The 22,472-nt window shown below is 39.5% G+C and overlaps 1 protein-coding gene across 1 annotated transcript in view; it reads right to left on the bottom strand.

Moving 5' to 3' along the window:
* The window catches only part of LOC106085355 (LIM/homeobox protein Lhx4), a 351,283-nt gene extending 330,368 nt beyond the window's left edge, over positions 1–20,915 (bottom strand). Inside the window, exon 1 of the mRNA XM_059364908.1 lies at positions 19,840–20,915. Within this exon, the coding sequence (XP_059220891.1) occupies positions 19,840–20,683 (844 nt within the window). The 5' untranslated portion in view covers positions 20,684–20,915. The remainder of the gene's footprint in view (positions 1–19,839) is intronic.
* Positions 20,916–22,472: the final 1,557 nt, after the last annotated feature.

Here is a 22,472-nt window from a genome sequence, read left to right as displayed (position 1 = left end):
ACTATTTTGTCTTGTACCAAGATCAAATTCTTAACTTCAACGATATTTTTACCTTCATTTTACATTTATGTCTATAAAAACTACCTACCATTTAAAATAAAAAATCCTTAATATGAAGGAAAATATTTTTCACCAAAGAGAATGTTTCGTTTAAAAAATTTATCATCTTTAAATGAAGTTTGCTAATCTTTAGCTCGAATCTTTAAAATTTGGACAAAAATCGTTGCAGTGTATCTTGACTCATTTCTTTTGCATTGGTCAAACAAAACAATCAAGCCAATGCTTTCGGATATGGTTTTAAATATACCAACTGGTAAACCATAGTCCGCAGGGGACCACTCAAGATCAGGGTTTAGCATGTCCTCCTTTGACACTGAACACATTCTCAACGGCTCTTATCCTATCCTACTGCTGGCGCACGTATGAATTTACCTTTGGCAATAATCCGTGTAAATTTCTTTATTAGATTAGATGTTAATCCACCCATGCCACTATGGAAGTGTACCTAAGTCAGTAGTCGGCCTGTTGTGCGCTCTTAATAAAGGGTGATTTTTTTGAGGTTAGGATTTTCATGCATTAGTATTTGACAGATCACGTGGGATTTCAGACATGGTGTCAAAGAGAAAGATGCTCAGTATGCTTTGACATTTCATCATGAATAGACTTACTAACGAGCAACGCTTGCAAATCATTGAATTTTATTACCAAAATCAGTGTTCGGTTCGAAATGTGTTCATTCACCGTAACGTTGCGTCCAACAGCATCTTTGAAAAAATACGGTCCAATGATTCCACCAGCGTACAAACCACACCAAACAGTGCATTTTTCGGGATGGATGGGCAGTTCTTGAACGGCTTCTGGTTGCTCTTCACTCCAAATGCGGCAATTTTGCTTATTTACGTAGCCATTCAACCAGAAATGAGCCTCATCGCTGAACAAAATTTGTCAAAATTTGAACACATTTCGAACCGAACACTGATTTTGGTAATAAAATTCAATGATTTGCAAGCGTTGCTCGTTAGTAAGTCTATTCATGATGAAATGTCAAAGCATACTGAGCATCTTTCTCTTTGACACCATGTCTGAAATCCCACGTGATCTGTCAAATACTAATGCATGAAAATCCTAACCTCAAAAAAAAACACCCTTTACAAACAAGCACGCATGTGCTAAGTTCGGCCCGATTCTTGGGAACCCATCACCATGGATTGCACTAAAAATTTATACAAACGAACTTAGTTGAAGAGCACTTTGTGCATTGCGAATATTTATACTTTATGCGATCAATATTTCAAGATAATACAATCATAAAAACTATATCCGTATACCCCATGCACGGGGTATCCGTGATCCGTGCGTATAAAAAGTAACCTCAAAAAAATTCAAATCATTCAAGCCTCTTATTTGGCTTACGTTAAGTACTGTGTCCCCACCTAAATGCACGTTAAGTACTGTGCTTCACTTTAGGTACTGTGTCTGATAGCCACGACAGTCTATACCACCTCCTAGTGGGGGGTCCTCCCCCAGAGTTTCCTCAATCCCACACTGTACCGCTGACAGCAGTGCCTCGCATTCGACCTCAAGTGTAGTATCAAATATCCGATTCGAAAATCCATCCATTCCATCCAGATTTCCTCTATTATATCGCAATGGTATGACATGCTCCTATCCTCTATCAATTCACCCATAGCCTTAGGTCTCATAACCTCAGTAGGTGCCTCAAACTTAATCTGTATTTTTATGGGCCAGATATCTAGAACAGTCTCCAGTGTCCTGGTGGGCGTGGTCCTATATTGGCTTCGCTATGCCATGTCAACATGTTCTCTGACACTGATTTATAATCCTTAAGTTGCCCTTTTTCCCCATAACTGTCCTCCAAACTACTTTGGCGTAAGTATATATTGGCTGGGATTGGACAATCTGCCATCTGACTGCTCTATCGTAAAGCTTGACATTTTTGAGGTTATACGTACTCAAAACATTTTGACATACGAGCGCTAATTGTGTTGTTTACATTAACTTAAAAGATTCATCTCGTCCAAAAAAGTGGAATTAAATCGTGAACATTTTCGTGCGGTTATTTTTTACATCTTTCGACATGGATTAACTCAACAGCAGTGCGGCGATGAACTTAATTCAATTTGGCGATGAAGCCAGTGTTTATCGAAGGTATGGTTAATTCATCTGAGGTCGTAGTTCACTCCAAGACGAATTTGGTGAAGGTCCTCCAAAATCAATTGATGTTGTGCGCCAACTGATATTACAAGAACGTCATGTGACCTATCTTGAGATTAACAACCTTAGGCATTAGTGAGACCAGCATACAATATTGCATGAACATTTGACCAACAAAAAAAATGTGTCCGATCCAAAGCGGACAATTTGCCAATCGCGCAAAAAAAGCTAGTGTCAATTGGTCGAAAGAAATGCACCAAAAGTAAACAGCAGTCGGTATGGGTGTTTCAAGATGTGCCAAATCCAACAAAAGCTGCTCGTTCACGAAGCACTTCCAAGCAAATGACTTGACATCGAATGACTTCTTTTTATTTCCGTACGCAAAAAATGAAATGAGAGGTCAACAAATTTCGATACCAGAAGAAGCGGTTGATGCGTTCAGAATGCATATTTTGGAGATACCCCAATCAGTTAATATTTGTTTTTGTTCTCTAATCCCGAAATATATAAGGCAACCCTCGTAATCACACTCATGTGGAGCTAGTGGATTATCCTTGGTTTCAGTACCATCTCGAACCTAGTGCTCAACATCTATGAGCCTTCTGGGTACATTTCCGAATAAACGTGAGCCTTCCAGTTCAGTTTTCTGTCCAAGATCACTCCTAAGTAGACCTTGTCGGATATCTGTTGAGGAAGCTTGGCGTCAAATTGGCCCCCTTCGCATTCCTCGTGAACAGACAGTATTTTTTCATATCTGGGCTAACATTCATACCCTTAGGTCTATCACAATCGTAGTCCATCTCCAAGACCCTTTCGGCTTGTCTGCATAGCTAATTCAAAGCTCCCGTAGCGCAAAGGTTAGTATGTCCGCCTATGACACTGAACGGCTGGGATCGATTCCTGGCGAGAACATCAGAAAACATTTTTCAACAGTGGTTTCCCCCTCCCAATGCTTTGAGCTACTATGCCAGTCATAGAAGGCATGTTAAAACTTCTCCCCAAAGAGGTGGCACACTGCGGAATGCCGTTCGGATTCGGCTATAAAAAGGAGGTCCGTTATCATTGAGCTTAAAGTTGAATAGGACAGCAGCCATTGATATGGAATGTTCGTAGGCAAATTTGCTTTTGCATAGCTTATTCAGATCTCTTCCATATAGAAGTATTATAATTCAGACTGGGTAGCTGATGGGTGCATAGCCCTCCTAAGTCCAAGATCTGTAATAGGTTATTTAATGGAGTGACTATAAAATGACCTTAGTGGCTCGCCCTATACCATTTTCTCGCTCATCAATATAATCACTGTTTCTTAGCATATTGCTTATCCAATCTCTAAGTACACGGTTCACCTGGATGTCCTACTCTTTATCCACAATATGCTCCATTATTTTGAGTAGAAAGGACGTAAGGCTTATAGATCAATAGGCATTTGGTGTCGCAAATTACAAATTTTGCCTCCTGCCAAACTTTCGGAGTATATACAAGTCCCAGACTTCTTTACTAAGTGGCGAAGCTCTGCGCCAAGCCGTTCGAGTTTGGCAATAAAAAGGAGGTTCCTTACCATTGAGCTTGAACTTGCCTCGAACAGCACTCATTGATAAGAGAGAAGTATCCCAGTTGTTTCATAATGAAATGTTCATTTGCATGGTAACCCATAGGCTCCTACTGTATAGTCATACATCAATTACTGGCGTATGCCCACAAGGCATAGGACGGGCTAAGTCCCATACCCTCCCATTCAACCTAGCCTTAACCAACCTTACCTTACCTTGCCAAACCAGATCAAACACGACTTAGGATTCCATTTATAAAAAGAAATCATCAGGAGAATTTACCGAAGTTCTCCTTGACGAGTGGTATAAACGATTCGGGATGATGGAATTGTGTACCTATATATTTCCTTTTAGTTAATTTTTTTTATTATCTTCTCTATATGTTTACTTTTTATTTTAAAAGCCCACTGTGTCAACTATTTTACCAATACACATTTATCGTCTAAGTGCACCAGCAAGTGCTTTGCCAGCAAAACGACAAACATATTTACTCAATTTTTGACAGTGAACAAACAATTATTTTCAATCAACACACACAGTGGGTTTGACGATAAACTCGTACTTGTGCATACACTCGACAATGATGACTGTGTTAAACCAAAGAACAAAGAATGCTCCTTTCCATTAATCACCCATCAGACATTTTTTCCAAAATAAAAAAAAACACACACACACACATAAAAATAACCTAGGCAAAAACCCACCCTCCTGGCTGGACGAAAAATCCATAACAAACGACAATTCCACGAGTATCAAGTTTGTAATAAAAATATTTGTTTCTGGTTACAAGTTTCCGGTTACAGCGGGAATAACGACAAGGGCGGTCGGCATTACGGAAACCGTAACAAGGATATTCAACTAAACAGCCTCCGGTCGCATAATTCAATTTTTCTGCTCGTTTTGCAAACGTCACACCGGCGTTTAACACCATTGGGAGTTGGTGCTGCTGTTGAATTAGTTGAGAAAACCCCGCAACGAAATTAACGACACGTGCCTGTTGATCCTCGTAGAAAAGGACATTATGGCAAAAGCGACCAAAAAACAAAACACATGAGTCCCATTGTGTGGGGAAAAGGCGTAAAACTCAATGCGCCGGCCTATTGTGGTGGGAAAGTGCGTGTGCCGGACAGCAGGCTTGAGAGGCAGAGAGAAAGTGTGCCAGGGCGTTTAGTTTGCACTAAAAGCAAACAGGACGTGCACATGCCGCTAACGTCGCCACATGGCTTACGCCACTTGCCAGCCAGCTGACGTACAACTTTATGCTTTTCCCTGCATAGGCTTGTTATCCATATTATCTGCCCCTTTTTTGTTTTGAATGCAAGGCTTAAACCAAAATAAATATCCTCGATGGCATACAAGTGGCGGAACCACGCATTCAACCAATTTTTATTTGTTTGTAATTAAGGCTGTAATAGTAGAGCATCCTCGAAGCAGTTAGCAAACGACCGATGCGTCCAGCTAAGACAAATCTGTTATCCTTTTATCTCAACGCATCAAGGCGCATTGCATTATTCAATGGCATATGTCTACTCCTCTCTTAAGTAAAAAATTATTGTAGGCCATTTTCTTTTTGCTACTTGCACTTGCTAGATTCCCTGCGACATCAGTCAGACTGCCTAGCCATGTGCCTGCCAGTCCTCCTCTGAGACATGACAAGTTAGATTAAAAAACACGTGTCATTTGTTGTGCATTAAGTCCTTTTCAAGGGCTTCGTCTATTGTTAAGCCTTTTGCTAACAATGGCCAAGAAAAATCTTGACGTGATGTCGCCATTAATCCAAGCACTTGTTTAGAAAGCATAGTCAAGCACTGTCGCTGAAAAAGAACAATGAATTCATAATTTCCTTTGTAATCTGTGACAATGTACAATAATAATTATCATGTTCAATGATATAATCTCTGAGAGAGAGAGAGAGAGAGAGGAGGAGGAGCGTGGAAAATCAAGACGATCAATTTGATGAGAAATCTACCCACGACAGAAAATACATAGTCTGATATCTGGAGCTAAAAAGCCTTTGAATGAGAAACCCAAAGACAAACAGTTATTGTCAAACAAGTAAAAACGTGTTAAGTTCGGACTTGCCGAACTTTGGATATCCACCACCATGGGTATATTCATAATTTGTATACCCTCCATCATAGGATGGGGGTATATTGTGCCTAAAAAGTAATTACGGATTTTTTAAAAGAAAGTAAATGCATTTTTAATAAAACTTAGAATGAACTTTAATCAAATATATAACTGCCATTTTGTTCGATAACCTTTTGCCATCTTCCTGGCAAATTTAGAATTCCACGCTCATAGAACTTCTGGCCTTTATCTGCAAAAAACTGAACTAAGTGCGATTTTATAGCCTCATCATTGCCGAAAGTTTTACCATTTAAGGAGTTCTGCAAAGATCGAAATAAATGGTAGTCTGATGGTGCAAGGTCAGGGCTTTATGGTGGATGCATCAAAAGTTCCCAGCCAAGCTCACTCAGTTTTTGGCGAGTGACCAAAGATGTGTGCGGTCTAGCGTTGTCCTGGTGGAATATGACACCTTTACGATTGACCAATTCTGGTCGCTTCTCCTTGATGGTTGTATTCAACTTGACAGTAAACATCCTAATAAATCGTTTGGTTCCTTGGAAGCAGCTCAAAATATACCACACCCTTCCAATCCCACCAAACAGACAGCATAACCTTCTTTTGGTGGATATCAGCCTTTGAAGTGGTTTGAGCTGGTTCACTATGCTTGGACCATGATCGATTTCGTCTAACGTTATTGGAAACAATCCATTTTTCATCTCCAGTTATGATTCGTTTTAAAAACGGATCGAATTCATTGCGTTAAAGGTGCATAAGGTGCACAAGCGTTGATTCGGTTTGTTAAATGAATTTCTTTCAATACATGTGGTACCCAAATATCAAGCTTTTTCACCAGTCCAAGACTTTTTATGTGATAATGAACGATTGATTTTGGTATATTTAACTTCTCTCCTATCTCACGCTCAGTTACATGACGATCCAATACGATTAATGCTTAAAATTTGTCAACGCCGACTATATAAAAAATCAGCAATTACTTTTTGGGCAACCCAATACTAATTTCATCATTCTGTTGGTAATTCTGATTGACATTCTAAGTCAATCTTGCCATGTCCGTCCGTCCGTCTGTCTGTCGAAGGCACGCAAACTTTCGAAGGAGTAAAGCTATCCGCTTGAAATTTTGCACAAATACTTCTTATTAGTGGAGGTCGGTTTGGATTGTAAATGGGCCATATCGGTCCATGTTTTGTAAAGCTGCCATATAAACCGATCTGGGTTCTTGACTTCGTAATTATACGTAATTATCTTCCGATTTTACGGAAATTTTGCACTTTGGGTTTTGGTATCACTTCCAACAACCGCGCTAAGTATGGTTCAAATCGGTTCATATTTTGATATAGCTGCCATATAAATCGATCATGGGTCTTGATTTCTTGAGCCTCAGGAGGGCGCAATTCTCGTCCGATTTGACTGCAATTTTGCACGTAGTGTTTTGGTATCACTTCTACACGTAGAGTTTTGGTATCAACAACTGTGTTAAGTATGATATAAATCGGTTCACAATCTGATATAGCTGTCATATAAACCGATCATGGATCTTGACTTCTTAAGCCAATAGAGCGTGCAACTCTCATCCGATTTGGCTGAAATTTTGCATGAGGCGTTTTGGTATTATTTCCAATAACTGCACTAAGTATGGCGCAAATCGGTATATAACCGGATATAGATGCCATATAAACCGATCTGGGATCTTTATTTCTTGAGCCTCTAGAGGGCGCAATTCTCATCCGATTTGGCATAAATTTTGTACAACGGCTTCTCTCATGATCTTCAACATACGTGTCTAATATGGTCTGAATCGATCAATAGCTTAATACAGCTCGCATATAAACCTATCTCCCGATTTTGCTCCTTGAGCCTGAACTGAAATATTGACTTCTACAATCTTCAGCATTCATTTATGGTCTGAATCGGGCTACAACTTGATATAGATCCAATAGTATGACAGTTCTTATTCAATATTCTATGTTTGTCTAAAAAGAGATACCACGCATAGAACTTAACAAATGCGATAAATGGTGGAGGGTATATAAGATTCGGCCCGACCGAACTTAGCACGCTCTAACTTGTTATTGCTATACTAGTCCAATATGTTAAAGCTAAATTTGAAACGATTTCTCCCAATCTGAAAAGGATTGGTCTCAAGGCCCAAAAAGTGTCAAATTTCAAGATGTTTCAAACAGACACAGCGAGGAGACAAAATCAAAGGATATAATTTTGAGTACATGGGTCTACACGATGTCTTCTTATAAATATATATCAAGTAAAAGCGAAAAGCCAAACTTAGGCCGGGCCGAATCACATATACGGCTAGGGATCGCATTTGGCAAGCGATCTTCGGGCAATCGGTGGGAGCCACATCAAGTTATATATCTATTTGGACTTACTTAGACTCTTACCTCGGCTCTTGGAACCCATAGAAAAACTTTACGTTTAAATTTCAGCCAAATCGGGTGGTATTGCCCCTTCTAGAGACTCAAGAAGACAAATCTGAAGATCGGTTTATATGACATCTAAATCAAGTTATGAGCCGATTTAAGCCATACTTGGCACAGTTGTAAGAAGTCAAAACAAAACACCTTGTGCAAAATTTCAGCCAAATCGAATAATAATGTCGCCCTCCAAAGGCTCAAGGAGTCAAGATCCGAGATCGAATCATATGACCGCTATGTGAGGTTGTGAACCGATTTGAACCATTCATGGCACAGAATTGGAAAACAAAACTAAATACCTTATGCATAATTTCGGCCAAATCAGATAAGAATTGCTCCCTCTAGGAGCTCAATAATTCTAGATCCGAAATCGGTAAATGTGGGAGCTATATCAAAACATGGACCGATATGGTCCATTTACAATCCTAATTAACCTACTCCAATAGGAAATATTTGTGCAAAATTTCAAGCATCTAGCTTTACTGCTTGAAAAGTTAGCGTGCTTCGACAGTCGGACGGACATGTCAAAAATTGACTTGGGACGTCAAGACGATCAAGAATATATATACTTTGTAGGCTACCAAATCAATTTAAGTTATTTTTTGTCTTCCCTCTTAAGTTACCTGAAAAAAGAAATGCGGACTTGGGGAACGCCCCACCTCAAAACCACCCAAACCGATCAGCCCTATCTGCAACTTAAATAAAAGGTAGTTGAGAATAGAAAACGAATCTGTTATCAACTTTTGTGGTTTAGGGGCCAAATTTCTGAGAGCCGTCCTCCCAGAAAAAAAACCCTGCAAACAAGACTTATTTACCGGCAATTGGAATACGGGGTTCAAATGGAAGGTATTTAAGAGTGGAGCATAAAAATTATGTTCGGGCCCGGTTCAGCTGGTAGTACTTTAGTTTGCGTTAGTTAATTATGACAGAAAATCGAGAGATCGGTCTATATGGCAGCTATATCCAAATCTGGACTAATCTATGCCATATTGTAGAAAGATATCGAGGGGCCTAACTTAATTCACTGTCCCAAATTTCGGCGACATCGGACAATAAATGCGCCCTTTATGGACCCAAAACCTTAAATCGAGAGTTTGGTGTATATGGCAGCTATATCCAAATCTGGACCGATCTGGGCCAAATTGAAGAAGGATGTCGAAGGACTTAGCACAAGTCACAGTCCTAAATTTCAGCAAAATCGGATGATAAATGTGGCTTTTATGGTCCTTAGACCCTAAATCAGCGGATCGGTCTAAAATATCAAGATATAGTCCGATATAGCCCATGTTCGAAATTAACCTGATTATGGACAAAAAAGAATATGTGCAAAGTTTCAGCTCCCTCTCTCTATTTTTTAAGACTGCAGCATGATTTCAAGAGACAGACGGACGGACATGGCTAGATGGTCTTAGATTTTTACGCTGATCAAGAATGTATATACTTTATAGGGTCGGAAATGGATATTTCGATGTGTTGCAAACGGAATGGCAAAATGAATATACCCCATCCTTCGGTGATGGTTTTAAAAAAGTTGTAAATATTTCAAAAATTTTTATATTCCGTCTCGTTTTTCAATTTTACAAGCATATAATTTAATTTTTTTTTTAATTTTTTACAATTTGCTAATTTTTGATCGAATTTATATATCAGCAGACAAAATATGGTCGTCTAAAATAGTCTTTTTTTATTAATATATTGCAAATTTGTCAGTTGTTGTTTAAAAGTAAAAAAATTTTAATTGGATTTATTCAAAAGTTAAAAATTTTTGATTTAATATTAGCAGACAGTGTTTGCTGATATCAGCAAAATAATTTTTCTGGGTGTAGCACTAGGCAGGCATTATCCCCTCTCACGAAGTTCGATAAAGTAGCAGACGCATTGTAACATTCACGAAAGGTTATGCATTTTATTATAGCTTTCATGATACGAGACAGAAATTTGGCATACGATTTGTGGAATAAAACACTTTACTACGTCAAATAAGAGGCTAACCACAATCAGCTTTAAAGCAAAATTTATAGATAAAAGGCTTATCTATCCATTCTCTAGGCAAAGAATGGATATATGAACGCTACCCCACACATGATAGTAAAATTGTGCTAGAAGACCTTAATGCAAAGATAAGAAGGGCGAATATTTTTGCTCAAAGTGTCGGAGAATTTACCTTGCACGAGAGAACGCCCAATAATGAGTTAAAGGCAGAAGTTGTATGTACCGTATTGATCAGATGGAGCCTTTCATCGGCAAGGGCTGCCGCCTCAATGTACAACACGCTACTACAACAACAACGCATCACGGTAATTGGAACCTTCACATATTATGTCCTATGAACAATAACATAATAGCATGTGACAACTAAGGAGGAAAACAAGTAAGAGTGTGCTGAATTCGGCCGGGCCGAATCTTATATACCCCCCACCATGAATCGCATTTGTTGAGTTCTTTGCGCGGTATCCCTTTTTAGGCAAACAAAGAATAATGAATAAGAACTTTGTGCTATTAGAGCTATATCAAGTTATAATCTGATTCGGACCATAAATGAATTGAATGCTGAACATTGTAGAATCCATTGTGTAGCATTTACGAATTGCGCCTTGTAGGGGCTCATGAAGCAAAACCGGGAGATCGGTTTACATGGGAGCTCTATCAGGTTATTTGCGCCATACTTAGCACAGTTATTAGAAGTCATAACAAAACACCTCATGCAAAATTTCAGCCAAATCGGATGAGAATTGCGCCCTCTAGCGCCTCAAGAAGTCAAGATCCAAGATCGGTTTATATGGCAACTATACCAGATTATGAACCGTTTTGAATCATACTGAGCACAGTTGTTGGAAGTGATACCACAACCCCACGTGGAAAATTATAACCAAATCGGATAAGATTTGAATTGAACCATACTTAGCACAGTTGTTGGAAATGATACCAAAACACCACGTGCAAAATTTCAGTCCAATCGGACAAGAATTGCGCCTATATAAAGGCTCAAGAAGATGGGTTTATATGGCAGCTATATCAAAACATAGATCAATTTCGCCCATTTACAATCCCAACCGACCTACACTAATAAAAAGTAATTGTGCAAAATTTCAAGCGCCTAGCTTTACTCCTTCGAAAGTTAGCGTGCTTTCGACAGACAGACGTACGGACGGACGGAAGGACAGACAGACGTACATGACTAGATCGACTTAAAATGACATGACGATCAAGAATATATATAGTTTATGGGGTCTCAGACTCATATTTCAAGGTGTTACAAACAGAATGACTAAATTAACCTAAGGGGAACCTTGAAGTCGAGTGCGAGGCACTGATGCCATCGGCACAGTCTTGGATTGACTGAACCCTAGTATTGCCATCTAAAAGATCATGGATCAAAGCTAGAGGACAGAGTGGGCCTGGAGGTCACCATTGATAACCCAGAGACTGAGATTTGTTTTAGACTGCCTGACCATAATACGGTTCTGCAGGCGGAGATCCGGTTGATCAAGGAATCCGTGAAGTGGTGCTAACTGGGGGACGTCGAGTGTGAACATCTTTACCGACAGTAAAATTGCCAAAAGGGTAATAACAACTAGGACGGTAAGGTCACGAACAGTATTGCAGTGTGAGAAGGAGATTAACGCCTTCTCTGGGCCATAATGAAGTATGGGGAAATAAAAGGGCTGATTTGGCGGTGAAGGCCAAAGGACTGCCGTCAATAAACTTGGTTAACCCGAAGCCTATCGGGTTGACGCAGTCCGAGTTAAGGGAGTGGGCGACCAATGCGGATGCCACATTGTGAAACAATGAAACGGTCGGTAGGACGGCGAAAATCCTATGGAGGGATCCAGATCGTGAGAAGCCGAGGCTATTATTGAAAGGAAGCTAGAAGGAGGTCCGTATAGCTATTGGTATCATAACGGGGCACATAGGACTACTAGTTCACTTGTGTAAAATCGGTGCGGCAACTGATAGCATGTGTAGGGCATGCGGGGAAGATGATGAGACTTTGGAGCATTTCCTTTGTCATTTCCCGGCTTTCGCGTCCAACAAATACCGGCACTTAGGTGGAGACACAATATCAGACAGGAACCAACTTAGGGGAGTGGCATTGAGAAGAATTAAGGATTTTGTAAGTAGCACTGAATTCCTAACTTAAAATTTTCTTTTCAGAGGTTACTTTATAGTTTTTAGAGCGCACAACAAGCCGATTAATGGCATAGCTGTATGTCCATAGTGGCATGAGGCGGATTAAATCTGCACCCTCTTTTCAACCTAACCTAACCTCATCATCTTGATATTCTGAGTCGATCTAGTCATGTCCGTCTGTCTGTCGAAATCACGATAGCGTTCGAACGAATGAAGATATCCTCACCGATAAAGGTCGTTGGGGAATGCAGATGGACCATATAGATTCAGATTTGGATATAGCCCCCATACAAACCAAACCCCTTTTTTGACTTATTGAGCGCCTGTAGACCGCATTTTTTATCCGTGTGCAAAGACTTCCGTTCTGACTTCTAATCAGTGCCGAGTATAATTCGAATTGGTCTATAAACTGACATAGCCCCCATACAAACCGATGCCCGGATTTGACTTCTTGAGCATCTAGAAGCCTCAATTTGCATCTAATTTTGGCTGAAATTCGGTACAAATACTTCTGCTATGACTTTCAATATTCATGTAAAGTGTTATTCGAATCGTTATATATACTGGTATAGGCCCCTTAAATACAGATTCCCCGAAATGACGGCTTGAGACCAAAGCAGCCGCAACCAATTCCCGATTTGATGGTTGCTAAATAACTCAAATACAAACTGAATTAATAAAGGCAAATTTTTAGCGGAGTCCATGGTGGTGAGTACCCAAGTTTCGGCCGGGCCAATTTACCACATTTTAGGATAGGGGGTATATTTTTTTAGTTATTCAGTTTGCAACACATCGAAATATCCATTTCCGACCCTACAAAGTATATATAACTTCGGATCGTTGTAAAATTCTAAGATGATTTGTGTGTCTATCCGTCCGTGTGTCCATCAGATATAATCACGCTAAAGTCTTTAAAAATTGAGATGTTCAGTTGAAATTTTATACAGCCTCATATTTCTTCTATACGCAGGTAAAGTGTTTGAATAGGCCAAATCGGACTATATTTGGAAATAGTTGTCATATAGAACGATCTGACGATTTAGGGTCTTAAGACCATTACAGACGCATTCATTGTCTCATTTCTCTGAAATTTGGCACAGTGAGTTGCACTGTTTAAAGGGCCATATTTACATATAGCTGCCATAATGACCGATATGCCGATGTAGACTCTTAAGCCTTTAACAGGAGCATTCATTACCCGATTTCGATGACAGTAAGTTTGAACTAGTTGCCAAATAGGCCAAGTTAAGCTCAGTGATAAGGGAACTCTTTTTATTACCGAATCCAAACGGCTTGCCGTAGAGCAACACCACGCGCCAATATTACACGACTTATTAACAAAGTTAAATACTTCACAAGTGTCCACAGCACCATGTGGAGACAACACCGCTGAAAATGTTGTTGATGTTGTAGCTGGGACTTAAACCTATGCGTTCAGTGTCAAAGGCGGACGTGAAAGAAATTAAAACCTAAAGTGGAACTCCTTCTGACTGCCAGTGCCCTCTTTGGGACTATATATCATTCATTGTCCTTCGGGCCAATCGCTACTATCAGGAATAGTGGTACAGTACTTTTAATCAAAAAGCGGCTCAGGCAGGATGTAATCTTTACTATATACATGCTGTTGCCACAACAGGCGACCTCCAGGGATCTGTGCCCTAAGGTATGTTTCTACCAACCTCTCAAGAGTCTTCAGCACAAACGATGACAGGCTAATAAGACGAAAATCTTTCGCCTTCGAGCGATAAGGTTTTCCTTTTCGGTTTCCATTTCGGAATGAAAATGACATCAGTATCCTTCCCACAGTTATATATGACATGCTAATACAAGCGAAGTATATCTCCCTATGCCAAAGAACCCCTCTATCAGGCATAGTTTGTAATTCAACCGGTGATACATCATCGGGGACTGGTGACTTAAAAGAGTCTAAACTTATTATCGCCCAAAGGATTTTCGGCTCAGACATAAATTCTCCAAAAACCTCCGACGAATGCATACCACGTTGTCCGTTGGAGAATTTCCCAGGAAATGTGAATCAATGAGAAGTTCTAGTGTTTCCTCACAAGACATTGTTCATATATACTCTGACTTCTGCCCACCATACCCCAAGGTAATAGGTCCAGAGGATAGAATCTTTCTTAGCCTAGAGGCCTAAGTTGTATCCGTATTGTGCTCTTGTGGCTTTTGCTCTGTTGAAGAGTTTTCTGCAATACTTCCTTAGACCAACGAGTTCTGGGATCCACTTTGGCGTACGCTGTTTAGTCCTTGGGTTGGTACTGGGACATGCTGACGCTAGCTAGTTATTCAGGGCCTTCGTGATCCGCTTTACCATTGCGCTTATATCTTCCGATTCAAATGTAATATCTAGTACCTCCTCCTGGTAATAAATGTCGGTTTATCCCCTTTATTACAAATCGCCAGATTGCAACTTATAATGTATTCAATAAGCAGCTTACCCCTTTCGTTGACATCCGAACTTATCCATATCTGGTGATGTGCATTAGCATTACTTTCTGTAATGAGGCTCTTCTTCCCTACAGTAGCGGCTTCAACCAGTAACATAAGGTTTGAAGGCAGCATTTCTGAATCGTGTGAATATATAAAGGGAAACCGGCCAGTAACGAGAATTTTTTATTTCAAGGCTGGCTACTACTAAATCTTCATTGCTTAGCGACGGAAGAAGAAAAACATTTAGACTACTGTTTGAAAGAATACAGGCTCTGTGTCTCCCATTACTCGTACCCGTGAGTAGTTTAAATCCAGGAATACTTAGTTCACGAACCATTCGTACACACACTCATGATTCCTGGATAAGAAGGACGTCAAATCCACCTGCCATCAGGAGGACCTTCAGTGCCACCGAAGTGGCTTTACAATGGTGGAGATTTATCTGCAGAAACCGGATCATAGTCGAGATTCATTAAACAGCTTACCTTTACAAAACACCTGTTCAAAATTGCAAATTTTTGCTAGCAAAAAAAGTCCCAGTAGAAATTTGCAGGTTCTCTTTTTTCGAACTGTCAAAATTTGCTCTCTCTCGCGCTCTCTTCTGCTGGCAAATAAAGTACGCAAACGACTTCCAATAAAAATTTGTGCAAATTTGCACAAATTTTCGAGTTCCCAAACACAGCTATTGTATTCATCGTCTCGTTTGGTTTGTAGGCGAAGCATATGTTTTGTGTAATTGTTGATCTTAGAAAAACTATTTTTACACTTGGACCAAATCTAAATTTGCTACCTAATTTCGGAAATATCGTGTTTTACAACGAGGTTTCTTATACATTTTCAGTGTGAACAAATATAATTATTTGAGGAGATTTGCAGCAAATCAACTTCGAAATTGAAATGCAACACTTCGTTTGTATTCCATACCGGTTATTATCGATATTTTCCACAGCACGTTTTCTTAACATTTGAAAGCTTCTTATTGAAATTTAAAAAATTTTAGTTAAATGTAATAACCCTTCGTTAAAATCCGGTGAAAAATGCATACCTTGTGCCCCATAGCAGCTACATCGAAATATGCTCCGATTTGCACCAAATACTTTAAGTACAAGTCATTGTTCAATTGTGTATAACAAAATATTTGTCTGAACCATATACGACACGGATGTCGAAAAGCCTAACTTAAGTCACTGTCCAAAATTTCAGTGAAATCGGATTATAAGTGCGCCTTTTATGGGGCCAAGACTTTAAATCGAGATATCGGTCTATATGGCAGCTATATCCAAATCTGGACCGATTTGGGACAAGTTCCAGAAAAATGTCGAAGAGCCTAACACAGCTCACTGTCCCAAATTTCGGCGAAATCGGACAATAAATGCGCCTTTTATGGTCCAAAAACCTTAAATCGAGAGATCGGTCCATATGGCAGCTATATCCTAATTTGGCCCGATCTGAGCCAAATTGAAGAAGAATGTCAGAGGGCCTAACACAACTCACTGTCCCAAATTTCAGCAAAATTGGATAATATATGTGACTTTTATGGACCTAAGACCCTAAATCGGCGGATAGGTCTATATGGCAGCTGTATCCAAATCTGGACCGATCTGGGACAAGTTCAAGAAGGAAGTTGAAGTATCTTACACAACTTACTGTCCCAAATTTCAGCAAAATCGGATAATGAATATGGTTTTTATGGGCCTAAGACCCTAAATCGGCGGATCGGTCAAATGGGGGCTATAACCTGCTTATGGACAATAAAAGAATCTGTGCAATTTTTCAGCTCAATCTCAGTCTCATTTTTAAACACTGTAGCGTGATTTCAACAGACTGGCGGACAGACGGACGGACATGGCTAGATCGTCTTAAATAGATAGGTGGTGGGTATAATAATCACTCGGGTTTTGGAGATTATCTCAAATTAAGTGGAATTGGGCTCTAAAGTACGTGTTGTCCATTAAGTGGGGTATGTACGGTACACTGTAAAAATATTTTTGTTTTGATTCTATTTCATTTACGTTAATTCTGTTTTCCAAAGTTTTGTTTGCTTCATCTCTTAACTTTTTCTTCGTTTCGTCAATTAGTTGTATATTAGGGTGTTTGGAAAGCTATTGTTTTTTAGAATTATTTATTTTTGATACACTCTTTGCAAGGAACTGTTTGCCACTTGTTGTCAAAAATTTATTTATTAAATTATTAAATTTCTTGCGGTGTTGATAATTTATCATTTCGGCTGGGTTGAATCGTCATGTCGCTTTTTTTTCGTGTACCAATCAATTAGAATTTTTCTTATGTTTGAGTTTTATGTTTAGATCCAAATCCGGAATGTGATTTCGGAATGTGAATTCTCTAGTTTTATGGTGAATTGGATATTGTTGTGGTACTTATTAATTGTGTTTAGAATTTTCTCCGTGTCTTCCTTTTCGTACCCACCATCGAATGATATGGATATATTCATTTTGTCATTCCGTTTGTAATACATCGAAATATCCATTTCCGACCCTATAAAGTATATATATTATTGGACCCATAAAAACCACTTTTATTATCCGATATTAATGAAATTCCAGAGTTGTGCTAAGCCCCTCGACATCTTTCCGCAATTTGGCCTAGATCCATCCAGATTTGGATATAGCTGCCATATAGACCAATCTCCCGATTTAAGGTTTTGGGCCCAAAATAAGCGCATTTACTATCCGATGTCGCCGAAATTTGTAACAGTGAGTTGTGTTAAGCCCTTCGACAACCTTCTTCATTTTGGTCCAGATCGGTCCAGATTGGACTATAGCTGCCATACAGGCCGATCTTTCGATTTAAGGTCTTGGGCCCATAAAAGTCACATTTATTGCCCGATTTCGCTAAAATTAGGGACATTGAGTTGTGTTGGGGCCTTCCATATCCTTCTTCAATTAGGCCAAGATCGGACCAGATTTGAATATAGCCAGATTTGCTCCATATCTGGCATAGTTGTTGGAAGTCATAACAAACAACTTCATGCTAAATTTCAGCCAAACCGGAAAAGAATTGCGCTCTCCATTGGCTCAAGCAGTCAAGATCTAAGATCGGTATATATGGCAACTATATATGGTTATAGACCGATTTCAATCATACTTAGCACAGTTGTTGTAAATCAGCCAAATCGGATGAGAATTGTACCCTCTAGTGGCTCAAGAAATCAAGACCCAAAATCGGTTTATATGGCAGCTATATCAGGTTATGAACCGATTTAAACCATACTAAGCACAGTTGTTGGAAGAGAAACCAAAACACCACGTGCAAAATCTCACGCCAAATCGGATAAGAATTGTGTCCTCTAGATGCTCAAGAAGTCAAGAACCAAGATCTGTTTGTATGGCCCATTTGGCCCATTTACAATCCCAACCGACCCACCCTAATAAGAAGTATTTGTCCAAAATTTCAAGCGGCTTGCTTTACTCCTTCCAAAGTTAGCGTGCTTTCGACAGACGGACGGACATGGGTAGATCGACTTAAAATGTCCTTGCGATCAAGAATATATATTTTTATGGGATCTTAGACGCATATTTTGAGGTGCTGCAAACGGAATGACGAAATTAGTATGCCGCCCCTCCCAATGGTGGAGGGTATAAAAAATTTCTTTATTTATTTTCTTTTTATACCCTCCACCATAGGATGGGGGTATACTAATTTCGTCATTCTGTTTGTAACTACTCGAAATATTCCTCTGAGGCCCCATAAAGTATATATATTCTTGATCGTCGCGACATTTTATGTCGATCTAGCCATGTCCGTCCGTCCTTCTGTCTGTTGAAAGCACGCTATCTTCCGAAGGAGTAAATCTAGCCGCTTGAAATTTTGCCAAGTATGATTCAAATCGGTTAATAACCTGATTAGCTGTCATATAACCAGATCTGGGGACTTGACTTCTTGAGCTTCTAGAGGGCGCAATACCTATCCGATTTGGCTGAAATTTTGAAAGACATATTTTATTCTTACTTTCAACAACTGTGTCAAATAAGGTTCAAATCGGTTCATAACCTGATATAGCTGCCATATAAACCGATCTGGGATCTTGACTTCTTAAGCCTCTAGAGGTCGCAATTATTATCCGATTTGCCTGAAATTTTGTACGACGATTTCTCTCATGACCATCAACATACGTGTTTATTATGGTCTGAATCGGTCTATAGCCCGATACAGCTCCCATATAAATCGATCTCTCTATTTTACTTCTTGAGCCCCAAAGGACGCAATTCTTATTCGAATTGGCTGACATTTTACACAGGTCTCCAACATATAATTTAAATGTGGTCCAAACCGGACCATATCTTGATATCGCTCTAATAGCTTATATCCTCTTTTGCCTAAGAAGAGATGCCGAGAAAAGAACTCGACAAATGCGATCCATGGTGGAGGGTATATAAGATTCGGCCCGGCCGAACTTAGCACGCTTTTACTTGTTTTTTAGTACTTTAATAAAAAAATTTAATTTTTAGTGACTGCACCACTGATCATAATGCAACACATTACCCAATTTTAAAATAATTTAATTTCTGTAAGAAATTCTATATGAATTTTATATAAAGTAGGTATTGTTCGGTTAAGCTTTATATGTTGCATATTCTATACTACCAAAAGAAGCCTTAGTTTGGACATTCTTCTCTGTAGTCATAATAATTTAACAATCATCCTAACTAACCAAAATATTGAAGAGAAAAGCATTGAAAGCAAGGATATTCACTTGCGTCTACGGCAAATGTTTATCCTTGGCTGCTCACCTCAAAAATTCACCAAATACATAATTGTTGGATACATAAAGCAGCTCTATGGCTCTGATATTCCAATGGGCTATTTTTGCCCATTGGCTATGGACAACAAATGCCTGACCATCTTACACAAGATGGCCACAATAATTCTTGACAGGACTAAGAAAAGAATCAAGAGTATGTGGGAGAGAGAATAGAGGGAAACCTTGATTTGGAGTGAATAGGTATTTTGGAGTAACGAATAAAAGGAATAGCAAAACTGAAAAACTGACTTACCCTCAAGCTCTTTATTTCTGGAGATTAAAGCCAATATCATTTCGGGATTTGGGTCATCTTGGTCATTGCTGTTGCAGCTGCCATTGAGGTTGGCATTGTGATTGGGATTGAGGGTGGCAGTGATGGTGCCGTTGATGGAATCGGAGTTGTTGTTGATGGTGTTGCTAATCTCAGCACTTGACAAGTGATGTGACTGCAGGCTGTTGGTGTTGGATGTTGCTGCTGCCACATTCCCACCTATAGCACATGCCGTAGTTTGAGAGGATATGCTATTAGGGAAAGGTGGCACCAAATTTGTGGCAGCCATAGCAGGTGATGTGGCACATTGAAGCTGAGGTCCCAGAGATTGCTGCTGCTGATGATGTTGTTGCCGAACGCTGTTGCTGTTGCTCTGGCCCATTATCATAGCAGGATTATGGCTATTTGTAGCTGACAATAACAGTGACGACAGGTTTGGCTCTGGCATCAGTGTATGTTGCTGCTGCGAATGTTGTGTATGCTGCTCCAAAAGATGTTGCAGAGCGGGATTATGTATGGAGCTGGGCAAATGTGTTAGACGCGTATCAATGTGGTTAAGATTTGTTGTTGGGCCCAATGCCAGATGCTGGCCCATCGTCAACTGTTGGCAGTGGCCATGTGAGGGAGCAGTCATATGTGGAGGCAATAACAAGGCAGCTGTAGTGGAGTTGGGCGAGTGAAAGGGAGTAGCATGTATATGTGGATGATGATGATGATGTGGAATATGGTGATGGTTGGGGTGGTGAAGCAATGATGCTGCAGATGTTGTTGCTAATGCCGGCGGTGGAGGCTTCAACGTTTGCATCATTGCTAAACTAAGATGCATAAATCGCCTAGAAAATCCTAGCTGACCCAGGAACGACAGTTTCGCAGTATAAGCCAGAGTAAGCGAAGCAAAAACTGTTGGATGGTTGTTTAGTTGTTTGTTTGGCTTCTTCCTCGAAATATGGCCCTAATGTAAAGTTAAGACACAAAAGCCTTAAATGTCAATCATTTGCTCTTTCGCTCCCGCACTATTCCTTCTTTTCTTTCGGTTTGACGTAAATTTTCTGCCGGCGTTTGTGATTCCGCTCAACTCGTCTGTTATGCCCGACGTTTTTGTGATGGATTTATGTGTCAAGTTTTAGGCTTAACCCAAACGTCGCTCTTTTATATCCTTTGGCTTATATATTATTCATAATATTTTCTGTGTACTTTCTTTTCCCTTTTCTTATTTTTATAGCTTTCTTAGCTTACTTTTTCTTTGTTTGGTAGGTAGGGTGGCTCATATATTTACCGGAATTTTATTGTAAAACGAATTTTTAAGATATTTTTGGCAATGATTTGCGTTCTGTTTTTTTTTATATGATTTTGAAACACAATTCCAGTTCTTCTTGATAATTTGTATTTAAAAACTAAAATAAAAATAATTTTTGCATCTTTTGATATGCGTTTCCGATGATTACATATTTTTAATGTCTTAATACAGGGTGAGCCAGAGAAAATTACTTATTTGAAAGGTCAATAAAAAAGTGATTTAGTTATTGTTTTAATTATTTTTTTATTTGAGAATACAATATTCCAAATTATTTATGCAGTCCTAAATATGATATCACATAAATTGGGACCCTCATTGCGCATACACTGATTAAGCCGATTTTTATACCCACCACCGAAGGATGGGGGTATATTCATTTTGTCATTCCGTTTGCAACACATCGAAATATCCATTTCCGACCCTATAAAGTATATATATTCTTGATCAGCGTAAAAATCTAAGACGATCTAGACATGTCCGTCCGTCTGTCCGTCTGTCTGTTGAAATCACGCTACAGCCTTTAAAAATAGAGATATTGGGCTGAAATTTTGCACAGATTCTTTTTTTGTCCATAAGCAGGTTAAGTTCGAAGATGGGCTATATCGGACTATATCTTGATATAGCCCCCATATAGACCGATCGGCCGATTTAGGGTCTTAGGCCCATAAAAGCCACATTTATTATCGGATTTTGCTGAAATTTGAGACAGTGAGTTGTGTTAGGCCCTTCGATATCCTTTGTCAATTTGGCTCAGATCGGTTTAGATTTGGATATAGCTGCCATATAGACCGATCCTCCGATTTAGGGTCTTAGGCCCATAAAAGCCACATTTATTATCCGATTTTGCTGAAATTTGAGACAGTGAGTTGTGTTAGGCCCTTCAATATCCTCCGTCAATTTGGCTCAGATCGGTCTAGATTTGGATATAGCTGCCATATAGACAGATCCTCCGATTTGGGGTCTTAGGCCCATAAAAGCCACATTTATTATCCGATTTTGCTGAAATTTGGGACAGTGAGTTGTGTTAGGCCATTCGATATCCTCAGTCAATATGGCTCAGATCGGTTCAGATTTGGATATAGCTGCCATATAGACCGATCCTCAAATTTAGGGTTTTAGGCCCATAAAAGCCACATTTATTAGCCGATTTCGCTATGATTTGGGACAGTGAGTTGTGTTAGGCCCTACAACGTCCTTCGTCAATTTGGCTCAAATCGGTTCACATTTGGATATAGCTGCCATATAGACCGATCCTCCGATTTAGGGTTATATGCCCATAAAAGCTACATTTATTATCCGATTTTGCTGAAATTTGGGA

This window comes from Stomoxys calcitrans, chromosome 3 (genome assembly GCF_963082655.1).
Source record: "Stomoxys calcitrans chromosome 3, idStoCalc2.1, whole genome shotgun sequence".
Classification (NCBI taxonomy): Eukaryota; Metazoa; Arthropoda; class Insecta; order Diptera; family Muscidae; genus Stomoxys; species Stomoxys calcitrans.
This window is presented reverse-complemented; position numbering and strand designations above follow the sequence as displayed.